Source organism: Ostrea edulis, chromosome 10, assembly GCF_947568905.1.
Source record: "Ostrea edulis chromosome 10, xbOstEdul1.1, whole genome shotgun sequence".
NCBI classification, from domain to species: Eukaryota; Metazoa; Mollusca; class Bivalvia; order Ostreida; family Ostreidae; genus Ostrea; species Ostrea edulis.
In genome coordinates, this window is record NC_079173.1 from 47,520,859 (window position 1) to 47,533,995 (window position 13,137).

At 35.2% G+C, this 13,137-nt stretch overlaps 1 protein-coding gene across 2 annotated transcripts in view; it reads right to left on the minus strand.

The window, feature by feature from the left end:
- LOC125666209 (uncharacterized) overlaps window positions 1-13,137 on the minus strand; it is a 137,313-nt gene that overhangs the window by 105,117 nt on the left and 19,059 nt on the right. For both annotated transcript variants that reach the window (XM_056151597.1, XM_056151598.1), the window contains exon 4: window positions 10,047-11,682. In XM_056151597.1, coding sequence (XP_056007572.1) covers window positions 10,047-11,649 — 1,603 coding nt within the window. In that variant the 5' untranslated portion in view covers window positions 11,650-11,682. The remainder of the gene's footprint in view (window positions 1-10,046; window positions 11,683-13,137) is intronic.

Consider the following 13,137-nt stretch of genomic DNA (forward strand, 5'->3'; position numbering starts at 1 on the left):
ACCTGTTGCAGCCCTACTATTGTGGCCCCAACCTACTCCCACGGCCATGATTTTTTTTCCAAAATTGAATCTGGACTATGTCAGGAAGCTTACATGTGAATGTAAACTTTTCTGGCCCAGTGATTTTTCAGAAGAAGATTTTTAATGATTTTCCCTACACACATATATATAAATATATATATGTAAATCAACTTTGATCCCATATTGTCGCCACAGTGTACCCTCAGGGCCATAATTTCAACAAATTTCAATCTGCACTATGTTACTAAAAAGGAAGTATTGATGTAAATTTCCACTCTCTTGGTCTAGTAGTTTTTGAGAAGATTTTTAAAGATTTTTACTATTTATTTCTATGTAAAACTTTGATGACCCCCCCCCCTCTTGTGGCCCCATCCTGCCCTGGGGACCATGCTTTTTACAAACTCAAATCTGCCCAAGGTCAGGAAGCTTTCATATAAATTTCTACTTTCCTGTGTCCCAGTAGTTTTTGAGAAGATTTTTAAATATTTTTCCAAAATATTTCCATGTAAAATTTTGATCCCATATTGTGGTCCCATCCAACCTTCCAGGGTCCATAATTTTAACAAACTTGAATCTGCACTATGCCAGGAAGCATTCTAGTAAATATCAGCTTTTCTGGCCCGGTGGTTCTTGAGAAGATTTTAAATGGCCCCACCTTATTTCTGCATTTTTGTGATTATCTCCCCTTTGAAAAGGACATGGCCCTTCATTTGAACAAACCTAAAAGCCCTTAACACAAGGATGCCTTTGGCCAAGTTTGGTTGAAATTGGCCCAGTGGCTCTGAAAAAAAAATCCAAAATGTATAAAGTTTAAACAGACGGACAGGCAGACAAACGACGGACAACAGGTGATCAGAAAAGTTCACGAGAGTTTTCAGCTAAGGTGAGCTAAAAACCTAACTGCAAACTTATTCCCTTCATTTCCACATGTTTGGATCCCATTTACCCAAGGCTGTTCTGTACTAAGTTTGATTGAAACCCAGTGGTTCTGGATACGAGGTTGAAAATGTGACTGTAAAGTTTAGAGACAGACTGATATATGACAGAGAACAGGTGATCACTTTTTTGTGAAGTTTGAATGATTATCTACTAATTAATTTTACTTGGCCTTACAGAGAACGGGTGATCGGAAAACCTCACTTAAGTTCATGTGAACTAACAAGAGGCCCACAAGTCTTAACAGTTACCTGAATATTAAAACCCAAACGTAACCAATACACGCGCGGTTTGGCACGCGCCTTCGTGTACCCCCAGATAAGTATGGGGAGCAAACTATAAGAAGTTTGAGAGAAGCCATTTGATATCCAATCCATATAATTTCGTTGCTTACCATTCCTTAGCTGCTGTTAGAACAAGAAAGACGTCAGGTGAGACTTTAACTTTCATTATAAATACTATGATGTTGTTTTAAAAAAGTAATGTGTGTGGTATATAAAGCAGAATAATAAATCGTACAATGGGCCGGCATGTCTCAGTTAAAAAAAAACAAGAGGCCCAGGGGCCTTATAGGTCACCTGAGTATTATGTAACAACCTTCCAATGTTTGAATTAGGTTTGTGTTTAAATATAAGAATTTTACTTTTGGATGGAAGAAACATTGAATAGCTATGTGGTCAGCCCCGCCTTTGCACCAGAACCCCTGACCCAGGGGCCATAAATTTCAGTTTTGAAAGAAGCATCCTTGATCATCATTATCATACTATTAGTTTGTCTACTTAATACCCAGCAGCAGAGGAGAAGATTTTCAAAGAAATAAAATGCATTTTCACTATATGATCAATAGGGCCCAACCCTAATACCAGAACCCCTGACCCAGGGGCCATAAATTTCACAATTTTGAAAGAGGCATCCTTGCTCATCATAATCATGCTATTGGTTTGTCTACTTAATACCCAAGGACAGAGAAGAAGATTTTCAAAGAAATAATGTATTTTCACTATATGACTTATAGAGCCCCACCCTAGCACCAGAACCCCTGATCCAGGGGCCATGAATTTCACAATTTTTAACAAGAGGTACTGTGAGCAATGCTCACTAAGAATACCCCCCGCTTACCCCAATCTCCCAAAGGGTGTTGGTAATAGGTATAAACTACCTCTTTTCTGAGTGTTGCTACTTCGATGTCCAGTGCGCATGACCTTTGACCTTTTGACCCCAAAGTCGATAGGGAACATCTTCATCCCATGGGTAGTCCATATGTATGATATGGTGACTGTAGGTGGAAAGGATAACGTTTTAGAGCCTGGAAACCATATTGCTACTTCAATGTCCAGTGCGCGTGACCTTTGACCTTTTGACCCCAAAATCGATAGGGATCATCTTCATCCCATTAGTAGTCCATATGTATGATATGGTGACTGTAGGTGGAAAGGATAACGCTTTAGAGCCCGGAAACCATATTGCTACTTCAATGTCCAGTGCACTTGACCTTTGACCTTTTGACCCCAAAATCGATAGGGATCATCTTCATCCCATTAGTAGTCCATATATATGATATGGTGACTGTAGGTGGAAAGGATAACGCTTTAGAGCACGGAAAGCATATTGCTACTTCAATGTCCAGTGCGCTTGACCTTTGACCTTTTGACCCCAAAATTGATAGGGAACATCTTCATCCCATGGGTAGTCCATATGTTTGATATGGTGACTGTAGGTGGAAAGGATAACGCTTTAGAGCCCGGGAACCAGATTGCTACTTCAATGTCCAGTGCGCTTGACCTTTGACCTTTTGACCCTAAAATCGATAGGGAACATCTTCATCCTAGGGGTAGTCCATATGTATGATATGGTGACGGTAGGTGGAAAGGATAATGCTTTAGAGCCCGGAAACCATTGCGTCTACAGATGGACGGACGGACAGACGGACAACTGGATTCCAGTATACCCCCCCACAACTTGTTGCGGGGGGTATAAAGAGGCATCCTTGCTCATCGTTACCATGCTATTAGTTTGTCTACTTAATACCCAGAGACAGAGAAGATTTTCAAAGAATTTCTACATTTTCACTATATGACCAATAGAGCCCCACCCTAACACAAGAACCCCTGCCCCAGGGGCCATGAATTTCACAATTTTGGTAGAGGGCTCAATGCTCATTATAATTATGCCCACAGTTTGGCTTCTTGATGTCCAGGAGTAAAGAAGATTTTTTAAAATTACACTCATTTTGATGGTTTTTGCCATTTTCACTATATGACCAATAGAGCCCCACCCTAACACAAGAACCCCTGCCCCAGGGGCCATGAATTTCACAATTTTGGTAGAGGGCTCAATGCTCATTATAATTATGCCCACAGTTTGGCTTCTTGGTGTCCAGGAGTAAAGAAGAAGATTTTTTTAAAAATTACACTCATTTTGATGGTTTTTGCCCCACCCCTCAGGCCCCAGGGGGGCAGGGACCACGAATTTCACAATTTTTGTTCCCCTTCACCCACAGATGCTATAATAATATAATGCTATATGCCAAAATTGGTTGAAATTGGTTCAGGGGTATCAGAGAAGAAGCTGAAAATGTTCAAATGTTAACGCAGGACGAACGACGACGGACAAAAACAGATAGCAATAGGTCAATAGGTGGAAAGGATAATGCTTTAGAGCCCTAAAAATGGGCTGAAACGTCTGGACCGAAGTGATGATATATAAAAACCAAAGAAATTGATCCATGAATGTTGTTATTTTTAACATTTGGGCCGAAATGTCACTGGGCCGAAGTGTCAATTTACTATAATGTGGAAACGCAATAAGGGTGATGTTGGCAAAATGAACAAGATGTGTTTGTGAAACACAAATGCCCCCAATAATGGCCAATTCCGAAGATGGCCAAGGTCACCAGGGCAAATATCTTGGTACCAGTAGAAAGATATTGTCAAAAGAAACGCAATAAGGGTGATGTTGGCAAAATGAAAAATATGGGCCGAAGTGTCTCATACGGAAATATCTTGGGCCGAAATGTCTTTGGGCCGAAGTGTCTCAAAAATTTGGGTTGAAGTGTCAATGGGCCGAAATGTCTGACATTCGTTTTACCGATTGTGTACACGTATTATATTTACTTTTCATTACATTACAATGAAGGTACGATATAAACAAGAGGCCCACAGGCCTTATCAGTCATCCGAGTACTAGTGAAAAATGATCTTTATATACTCCCAAAGGCTACATGAAATCTAGAAAGAAAAAAAATCCTACTCTGAATATCTAAGCTAAATTTTAACATTCAGCAAAAGTATAAAACAAGATGTGTTCTTACAACTTCAATGCCCTCATAAGTGCATACACTGATGAAATGCTTCACACAATATAATAGGCATAATAAGATTATAATATTGAAATGTAATTATGACTAATTTGGACCCATCCTAGAATAAAAACCCTGGGTTGTGAAATTCACCATTTGTTGTTCATCTTTTTTCTGCTATTCCTTAGTATGCAAATTTTATACAGTTTTATACAGTATTAGCAAACTTACATATATAAACATTATAATACTAAGATTGTACCCACCCTGGGGTCAAAACCCTTACCCCGGGGATCATGAAATTGACAATTTTGGTAGAAGCCTTCCTGCTTTACATCTTAATGCATTTAGTTTTACTTAAACATGTGCCGTTCTAGAAAAAGAGGACAGTTTTTGTCCTGCACCCAAGGCCCCAGGAGTGCAGAAATCCTGAATTCTACAATTTATGTCTCACTTTTTCCAAAGATGCTTCATACGAAATTTTGAGGGGAAATTTTTTTAGGTGTGCGGTAGTACCGGTATACCGGTATTTTTCTGGTACCGGTATGTACCACGGTACACGAGGCGAAATCTCGATATATTCAAGTCTGATAACTCTTAACAAAAATATAAAAATTGAAACAAGAAAAATAATTAAAAGAAATTTGTGTACGCAGTGACTCACATTATTTACATCGTTCCCTCGTGGTGATGTAATGAAAGGCAAGTCTAATAACTGTACACAATCAGCAAAACATACGAAGTATAAAACGCAATGATTTGATTATTAATGATATGAAAACAAATCAAAATTAAAGAAAAAAAATAATAGAAAACATTTCATTAAGTAATTATTTTAATATATACGGTAGATTATAAAAATTGTTTTTATGTTAATTGGTTTATATGGGTCGAATATCATTTCCGCCTATTAGGCAAACCCCCAAGTTAAAAAAATATATAAAATGGCAGATGCAGATTTGTGCGTTCGAAACCACCGTTCTTCGAGCGAGTACAAATTCCTGCCAATTCTGAACGGCGAGTTAATGTGTTTGAGGTGCAAAAATGTAGGAATGGTGGTCGAAGAACAAGAACACATTCGTGCGCACATGTTCTCGTTATTGTCTTTAGAGAAAAGGACAGGCATATCCTACATGTAGAAGTTCTCGTCATTCGCGACTCTAAGAACTTGACTTTGAGATCGTGTCAAATAAATTCCACAGGTTTCCCCCTATTAATTATTTTGATTGTCGTCCCAGTCAGTAGTCTAGTCACAGTCGATTCTATTCATGATACAGAGACACTGCTATATTGTATGTACGATATACTTTTATGTTTGGATTAAACTTTTGTTCTGTTAACTGCATGGTTTCAAAATAGATTTAAATAGGATAGTTTCCTTATTATTTATATTTGAATAAATTAAATGCAATTTACAATCAATAAACTAATAACTGCTCATTATATACAATAAATCACAACTAAAATCCACTAAAATTGAATCATAAAACTAAAAGATTAAATCTGCGGTATACCATGGTATGTACCGCGGTATTTTGCAAATACCACAGTATACTGCGGTACATTTAGTTTCTGCGGTACCCAACTCTAAAAAAAATTGGAATTATAGTTATCAAGGGAAAGTTAAAAATTAGTCAATTTTTATACAGTGAAAATCACTGGAAAAATGTTTAAGTCCAATTATAATACAAAATTAATACATATAAATTCAAAGATTTGGATTAAAAATGACTAAAAAAAAAAAACAATTATAATACATTGAAAAATCACTGAATTTTTTAAAGTCCAATTATAATACAAAATCAATACATATACATTGAAAGATTTGGATTAAAAATTACTAAGTTTTAAAAAAGGAATACAATTTTAATACAGTGAAAATGACTAAGTTTAATTTTGATACAAAAATAATATGCTTGAAAAAAAAAAAAAAAATGAAGTCCCTAAAAATACAAAAATAATATATTGAAAATAATCTAAGTCCAAAATGATACAAAAATAATACCCTTTAAAAAATCAAAGTCAGAATTTAATGCAAAAATTAGTTACCCAATCTTTAAATTTTTTTTTGTGATACAAAAATAATATATTTTTTCTGTATTAATTCAAAAAAGTACAAAAATGACTGTATTAATAATATATTAAAAATTTACTTTCATGTATTATTTTTCAATATGGAGTCTATTGTTCACACATTTAATACCTGACAATATTGGCCCCACCCTGATACTAAAACCCCTACCCCTGGATAATCAAATTTACAATAATAGTAAAGGACTACTTGTTATTTTTAGCTATTCAATTAGTTTTAATTTAGTATCAATGGCACTAAAGAAGATGTTATTTAAGTGTTTTGCACATAAGCACTATATAGTAAGTTTGGCCCCACCATGCGATCAGAACCGCTGGCCTACCCTGGGAATCATGAAATTTACAACTTTGGCACAAGCCTTCCTGCTCTAGTTTCCCATGCATTTAGTTTTTTGTAGACATGTGCAGTTCTTAAGAAGATTTTTGAAAATTTGTCAACTTTGGGTAGTTTTTGCCCTACTCCAAGGCTCCAGGGGTGATGGAGTCATGAGATTTACAATTTATGTCCCCCTTGTCCCAAAGCTGCTTCATACCAAACTTAAAAAAGAATTGGACTGGTAGTTATCAAGAAGTTAAAAATGTTCAATCGTTAACGAATGACGGACGACACATGACGGCGGACGACAACCATTTGCAAAAAGTCACCTGACTTAACTCAGGTGACCTAATAAAGTGAGTCACTACGTACACACATTTCTTTAATTATTTTTTGTTTTATATATATATTTTTTTATTTTAATTCAATTTTATATTTTTGTTTATAGCTATAAGATTTTAATATATAGGGATAGTTTAACTCCTGTACCACAGTATATTCCGACACCAGAAAAATACTGGTACACTGGTATACCGATAATACTGTGCACCCGCTAAAAATTGTATTATTCAATGAATCATATAGTGAAAATTAGCACTGCACTGCAGAAATAATTTTGAACCTTGGGTGTGTAATATATATACTTGATTACACAATTTCTAATGTAAGTGGCACAAATCTTTCATAAATCTACATTTAAAGTCACATAAACACTTTCATTTTGAAAGTGTTTTTGGAGGGGGGACATTCATCAAAATATGTGAATTCACTCATTAATGAGATTTGTAAGCTATAGAACCCCTAAAATCATGGGACCTATTCAACACAGAGACTGGGTGTAATGTACATGTTAAATGTCAAACAGTACACAATGTAGATTTTGTCCACACCTGCTGCAGAAATTAATGCCATTCCAGGGAAATACACAACATTTTACAGAAATACACAACATTTTACAGAAACACACAACATTTTACAGAAATATACAACATGTCACAAGCCAAAGCTGTGTTGATATCACTGATATTTACATTCTTGACAGCTGTGAAAAATAATCATTTTTATCATTCTTAAATTCATAAATTTAGCTGAAGAAAACAAAGAATTCTGAAATTTATCAGGGAGCACAATTAAAAGTAACTCTGATTATAACTCACACTATGAATAAAACTAAACACTAAATTTAATTATAACTCACCCTGTAATTAAAACTAAGCACAACCTATAATTATAATGCATTGTAATTAAAACTGAACATTAATTACCACTATTTATATCCTGCACTGTAATTAAAACTAATCACTACTTCTAATTATAACCCACACTGTAATTAACACTAAACACTACCTTTAATTATAGCCCACACTGTAATTAACACTAAACACTACCTTTAATTATAGCCCACACTGCAATTAAAACTAAACACTACCTTTATCTATAACCCACACTGTAATTAAAACTAAACACTACCTCTAATCATAACCCACACCGTAATTAAAACTCAACATTCTCTATAAATTTATAACCCAGACTGTAATTAGTACTAAACATTACCGCTAATTATAACCCACACTGTAATTAAACCTAAACACTACCTTTAATTATAACCCACACTCTAATTAAAACTAAACACTACCTCTAATTATAACCCAGACTGTAATTAAAACTAAACACTACCTCTATTTATAACCTATACTGTAATTAAAACTAAACACTACCTCTAATTATAACCCACACAGTAATTAAAACTAAACACTACCTTTAATTATAACCCACACTGTTATTAAAACTAAACACTACCTTTAATTATAACCCTAACTGTAATTAAAACTAAACACTACCTTTAATTATAACTCACACTGTAATTAAAACTAAACACTACCATGACTACCTCTATAAATTTATAACCCAGACTATAACTAAAATTAAACATTACCTCTATTTATAACCCACACTGTAATTAAAATTAAACACTTCCTCAAATCATAACTCACACTGTAATTAAACCTAAACACTATCTCTAATTATAACCCACACTGTAATTAAAACTAAACACTACCTCTAATTATAACCCACACTGTAATTAAAACTATACACTACCTTTATTTATAGCCCACACTGTAATTAAAACTAAATACTACCTCTAATTATAACCCACACTGATTAATCATGTTTTTTTGTTGTTGTTTTTTTGTGAATTCTAAAAACGTTGAACTTTCAATAAATTTGAAATCACAATACTTTTCTCAAATCAATAACATCAAAACGTATGACTTTTCAATACTTTACACGACCATTTCTCACGATAAATTAAAAACTAATTACATACGTATATATACATAAACACACACATACATATATAAACACACATATATACATACATATATATATATATACACACATATACATATATAGACACACACATATATACATATTTAAATCATACACTATATTACTTTTAAGAAAATTAATATATAAGACATATAGATATACATTCATATACATAAATTCGATATTTATAATACTATCACAAATATATATAAATATGGTAGAGATATTTTTCAATCATGTTAATGCAAACTAAACACTAACTCTATAATTACAACACACACTGTAATTAACACTAAACTTTACCTCTAATTATAACACAAACTGTAATTATAAAAATAAACACTACCTCTAATTATAACCCACACTGTAATTAAAACTAAACATTACCTCTAATTATAGCCCACACTGTAATTAAAACTTAACACTACCTCTATTTATAACCCACACTGTAATTAAAACTAAACACTACCTCTATTTATAACCCACACTGTAATTATAAAACTAAACACTACCTCTAATTATAACCCACACAGTAATTATAAAACTAAACACTACCTCTAATTATAACCCACATTGTAATTAAAACTAAACACTACCTCTAATTATAACCCACACTGTAATTAAAACTAAACATTATCTCTAATTATAACCCACACTGTAATTATAAAACTAAACACTACCTCTAATTATAACCCACACTGTAATTAAAACTAAACACTACCTTTATTTATAACCCACATTGTAATTAAAACTAAACACTACCTCTAATTATAACCCACACTGTAATTAAATCTAAACACTACCTCTAATTATAACCCACACTGTAATTAAAACTAAACACTATCTCTAATGATAACCCACACTGTAATTAAAACTAAACACTATCTCTAATTATAACCCACACTGTAATTAAAACTAAACACTACCTCTAATGATAACCCACACTGTAATTAAAACTAAACAATGCATCTAATCATATCCCACACTGTAATTAACATGTGTTTTTATATTGACTGATATAGTACAATAAACTACAGTACTACTAGTACTTACCAGTCAGAGAGTACCTCCTCTGTAGATATCTATGTACAGACACTGTGTTGGTGTACCATGATCCGACCCAGAGAAGGTGAGTTTTATCATCATAGTTCAGGCTCCATGGTGTGTTTATCCCGTGTTGTCGTGTCAGTAACAGAGACAGGAAGTGACCGTCCTTGTCAATCATCTGTACTGTGTGGGTGTTATCATCACACACCAGGATGTGTGACAGCGCGTCTGTACAGATTCCCCATGGTGCTAGTGATGATCCTGATGGAGGTTCTGTGTAGGAGAATCGATGTCTCCCCCCGCGCTCTTTCACCACTACAGCACCACGGTCATCATTAATCCTGTCAGACACAATGATATCACCGTTATTGTTCTCTGTGATATAGAGAGGAACACTATACAGTGTGTGACCTGTGTTGTCGTGTTCTATGGTCAGGATGTGTTGACCACTACTGTTGTACCGGGTTACCTTGCCTGTCTTTGTATCAATGTTCCACATCCCCACCATCAGATCTCCAGTGGACGGGGAGCAGTACACACACCGTGGATACCATGGTGATGTACTCTGTATCAGTCTGGTGACTGTTTTATTGTCTGTAGACAGTTTGTTGATGTTATAATCACTGTCTATATAAATCAGTTCACCAGAACTGTTCACTGTGTGTCCTCTATACCATCCTATATCTGTCACACGGTGTATAGTGTCTCCTGTTGTGTCTGTCAAGATGAGATTGTTATAATCAGAGACCCAGACCCGATCTGACATCACACGAGATATGTGTACCACACGACTAACACCTGTCACACAGACAGACGTGTGTAATACAGGTGTGGACATCAGTTTCACACACTCGTCTATTCCTACTTGTCGTTTTCCTGTTGTCATTTGGATTTCTGTGATGACACTCAATAACTGACTAGGACTGTTCTTTATCTGGGGGACACGACTGGTCTTTATAAACAAGAGGAATTGTACCGCTCTGTTTGCTGATTGTTCATATCTGTCTTCATAGTTCTGTAGGTGAACTAGTTCTCTGTTCATTTTTCTCTTCTGTTGTTGTATTCTATCAATCAATAAACCTCGGTATCTTGTTTTAACATCACATACCACAGTGTCAATCAGATCCTTCAGTCTCTGGGCTTTTGTTGACATCTGTGATTGACGGTGACAGATTTGTGGGGGACAAGTTTGGATATCAGTTTGGATTCCTGCCAGGAGAACACGACAGTTATAGAGAGTCTCACTTCTGATGTTGTCAATGATTTCTCGGTGTTGTTGTCGCTTTGTTTGATAGGCTGTTCTAAGATCCAGTATTTGGTGTTTTCGGTGCTCTAAACATCGGAAACAGACAGAAAGTTCACACGACTGACAGAACATTTCATAGAACCTGTCTGGATGTCTGACACAGATCTCTTGTCTGGGGATGTAGTTAAACTTCTCACGGTAAATCACAACATCATGGTGTTTGGTATGTAGATCAATGACATGTTTCTTTTTACACTGTAAACACAGATCACGTTTACATGTGTTACAGTAAAATTCAGTGTCCCTCTGACATTGAGAACATTGTCGTACTTTTAGCTGAGTACTGAGTCCTAGTGTGGCCATGATGTGGAGGGTCTGGGTCTTTAAGAATACAATCTGAAATCAAATACACAGTATAAAGCTAGAGAAACTGGAAAGTAGCAATCATTGAATTTACATTCATTTTTACATAATACATATTCCAAGAGTTGCATCATTTTGGATATAAACATTCCCATCATGTGATTAATACATTTAAATAGATCTCCATAGTTTACTGAATAATTTTAATTGACCCCTTTTCTGCATAAACAAGAGGATGACACACATCGCTCACCTGAGTCACCCTGACCCTACTGTTGTTAAGCGGTTATGATTTTTTTTCTAAGCTTTTTTTATCATATAGTTGACCCAAACTTAGCCCCAAAGGGTCAAGACAAAACCAACTTGAATTCACACAACATGGAGATGCCTCGATACCAATACAAAAATAATGTGATAATATGACCTTGTTATTGTGGAGAAAGTCAAGGTCACAAAGTCAGATATCATTCTTTGAAATGAAACGTCTTTTCATACGATATCTACAAGTATGTAGAAAATAAGAAAGCTCTATCTTAACTGATATTAGGAAATATTGAGTAGGTTAGGTTTTCTTAACAGTAAGTTTTTCTCTAAGGTCTTGCCAAAGGATATCTACATGTATATAGAAATCAAGCACAATTTTTTTTCTGAAAAACGTCAGGAAACATTGAGTTTTCTGAAAAGGAGACCAATCTCTAAGGTCAAGGTCACAAACAAACTCTGCCATAAAAAGATCTTGTCACAAAGAAAGTAAATATGAAAAATGAGGGTCTTATAACTCACTATTCAAAAGTTAAATTAGAATTATGCAGAGACCTATATCCAGGACAAAAACAATCCCCCCCACAGGGAAATGGGAACATTGAATCAACACAACTTGGGAGCATTTGAATTTAGATGGATTTAATGTGGCCCTGCTCCTCTTGAAAAATTCCTTTAAATTAAGTGTCTGCATATTCTCATATAAAACGTTTATCTCCTATTGTGGTCCCACCCTACCATTAGAGCCCCTGACTTGAACAAACTTGAATTTGAACTGCGAGTAAATAATTGCATATTAACATGACTAATCATTACCCTTCTGTTGGTGAGATGAATATTCTCAAAAATATTTCCCTATCAACACTTATGTCACACTTTGATCCCCTATTCTCTCCCCACACTATTTTGGGGTGGGGGAGCAGCTGGGATTGATTTGAACCAACCTGCATTTTCACTACGTAGGGATGCTTGAAAATCAATATGACTAATCATGGCGCTGTTTTTCTTGAGAATAACACTTTTATATAATCTCCCTTTATATCCCCACGTAATACTTCAATCCTTAATTGTAGCCCCACAATACCCCTTAAAACATGATTAATCCAGTGTACCCCACAATACCCCTTAAAACATCACTAATCAGTGTAGCCCCACAATACCCCTTAAAACATGACTAACCCAGTGTACCCCACAATACCCCTTAAAACATGACTAATCCAGTGTACC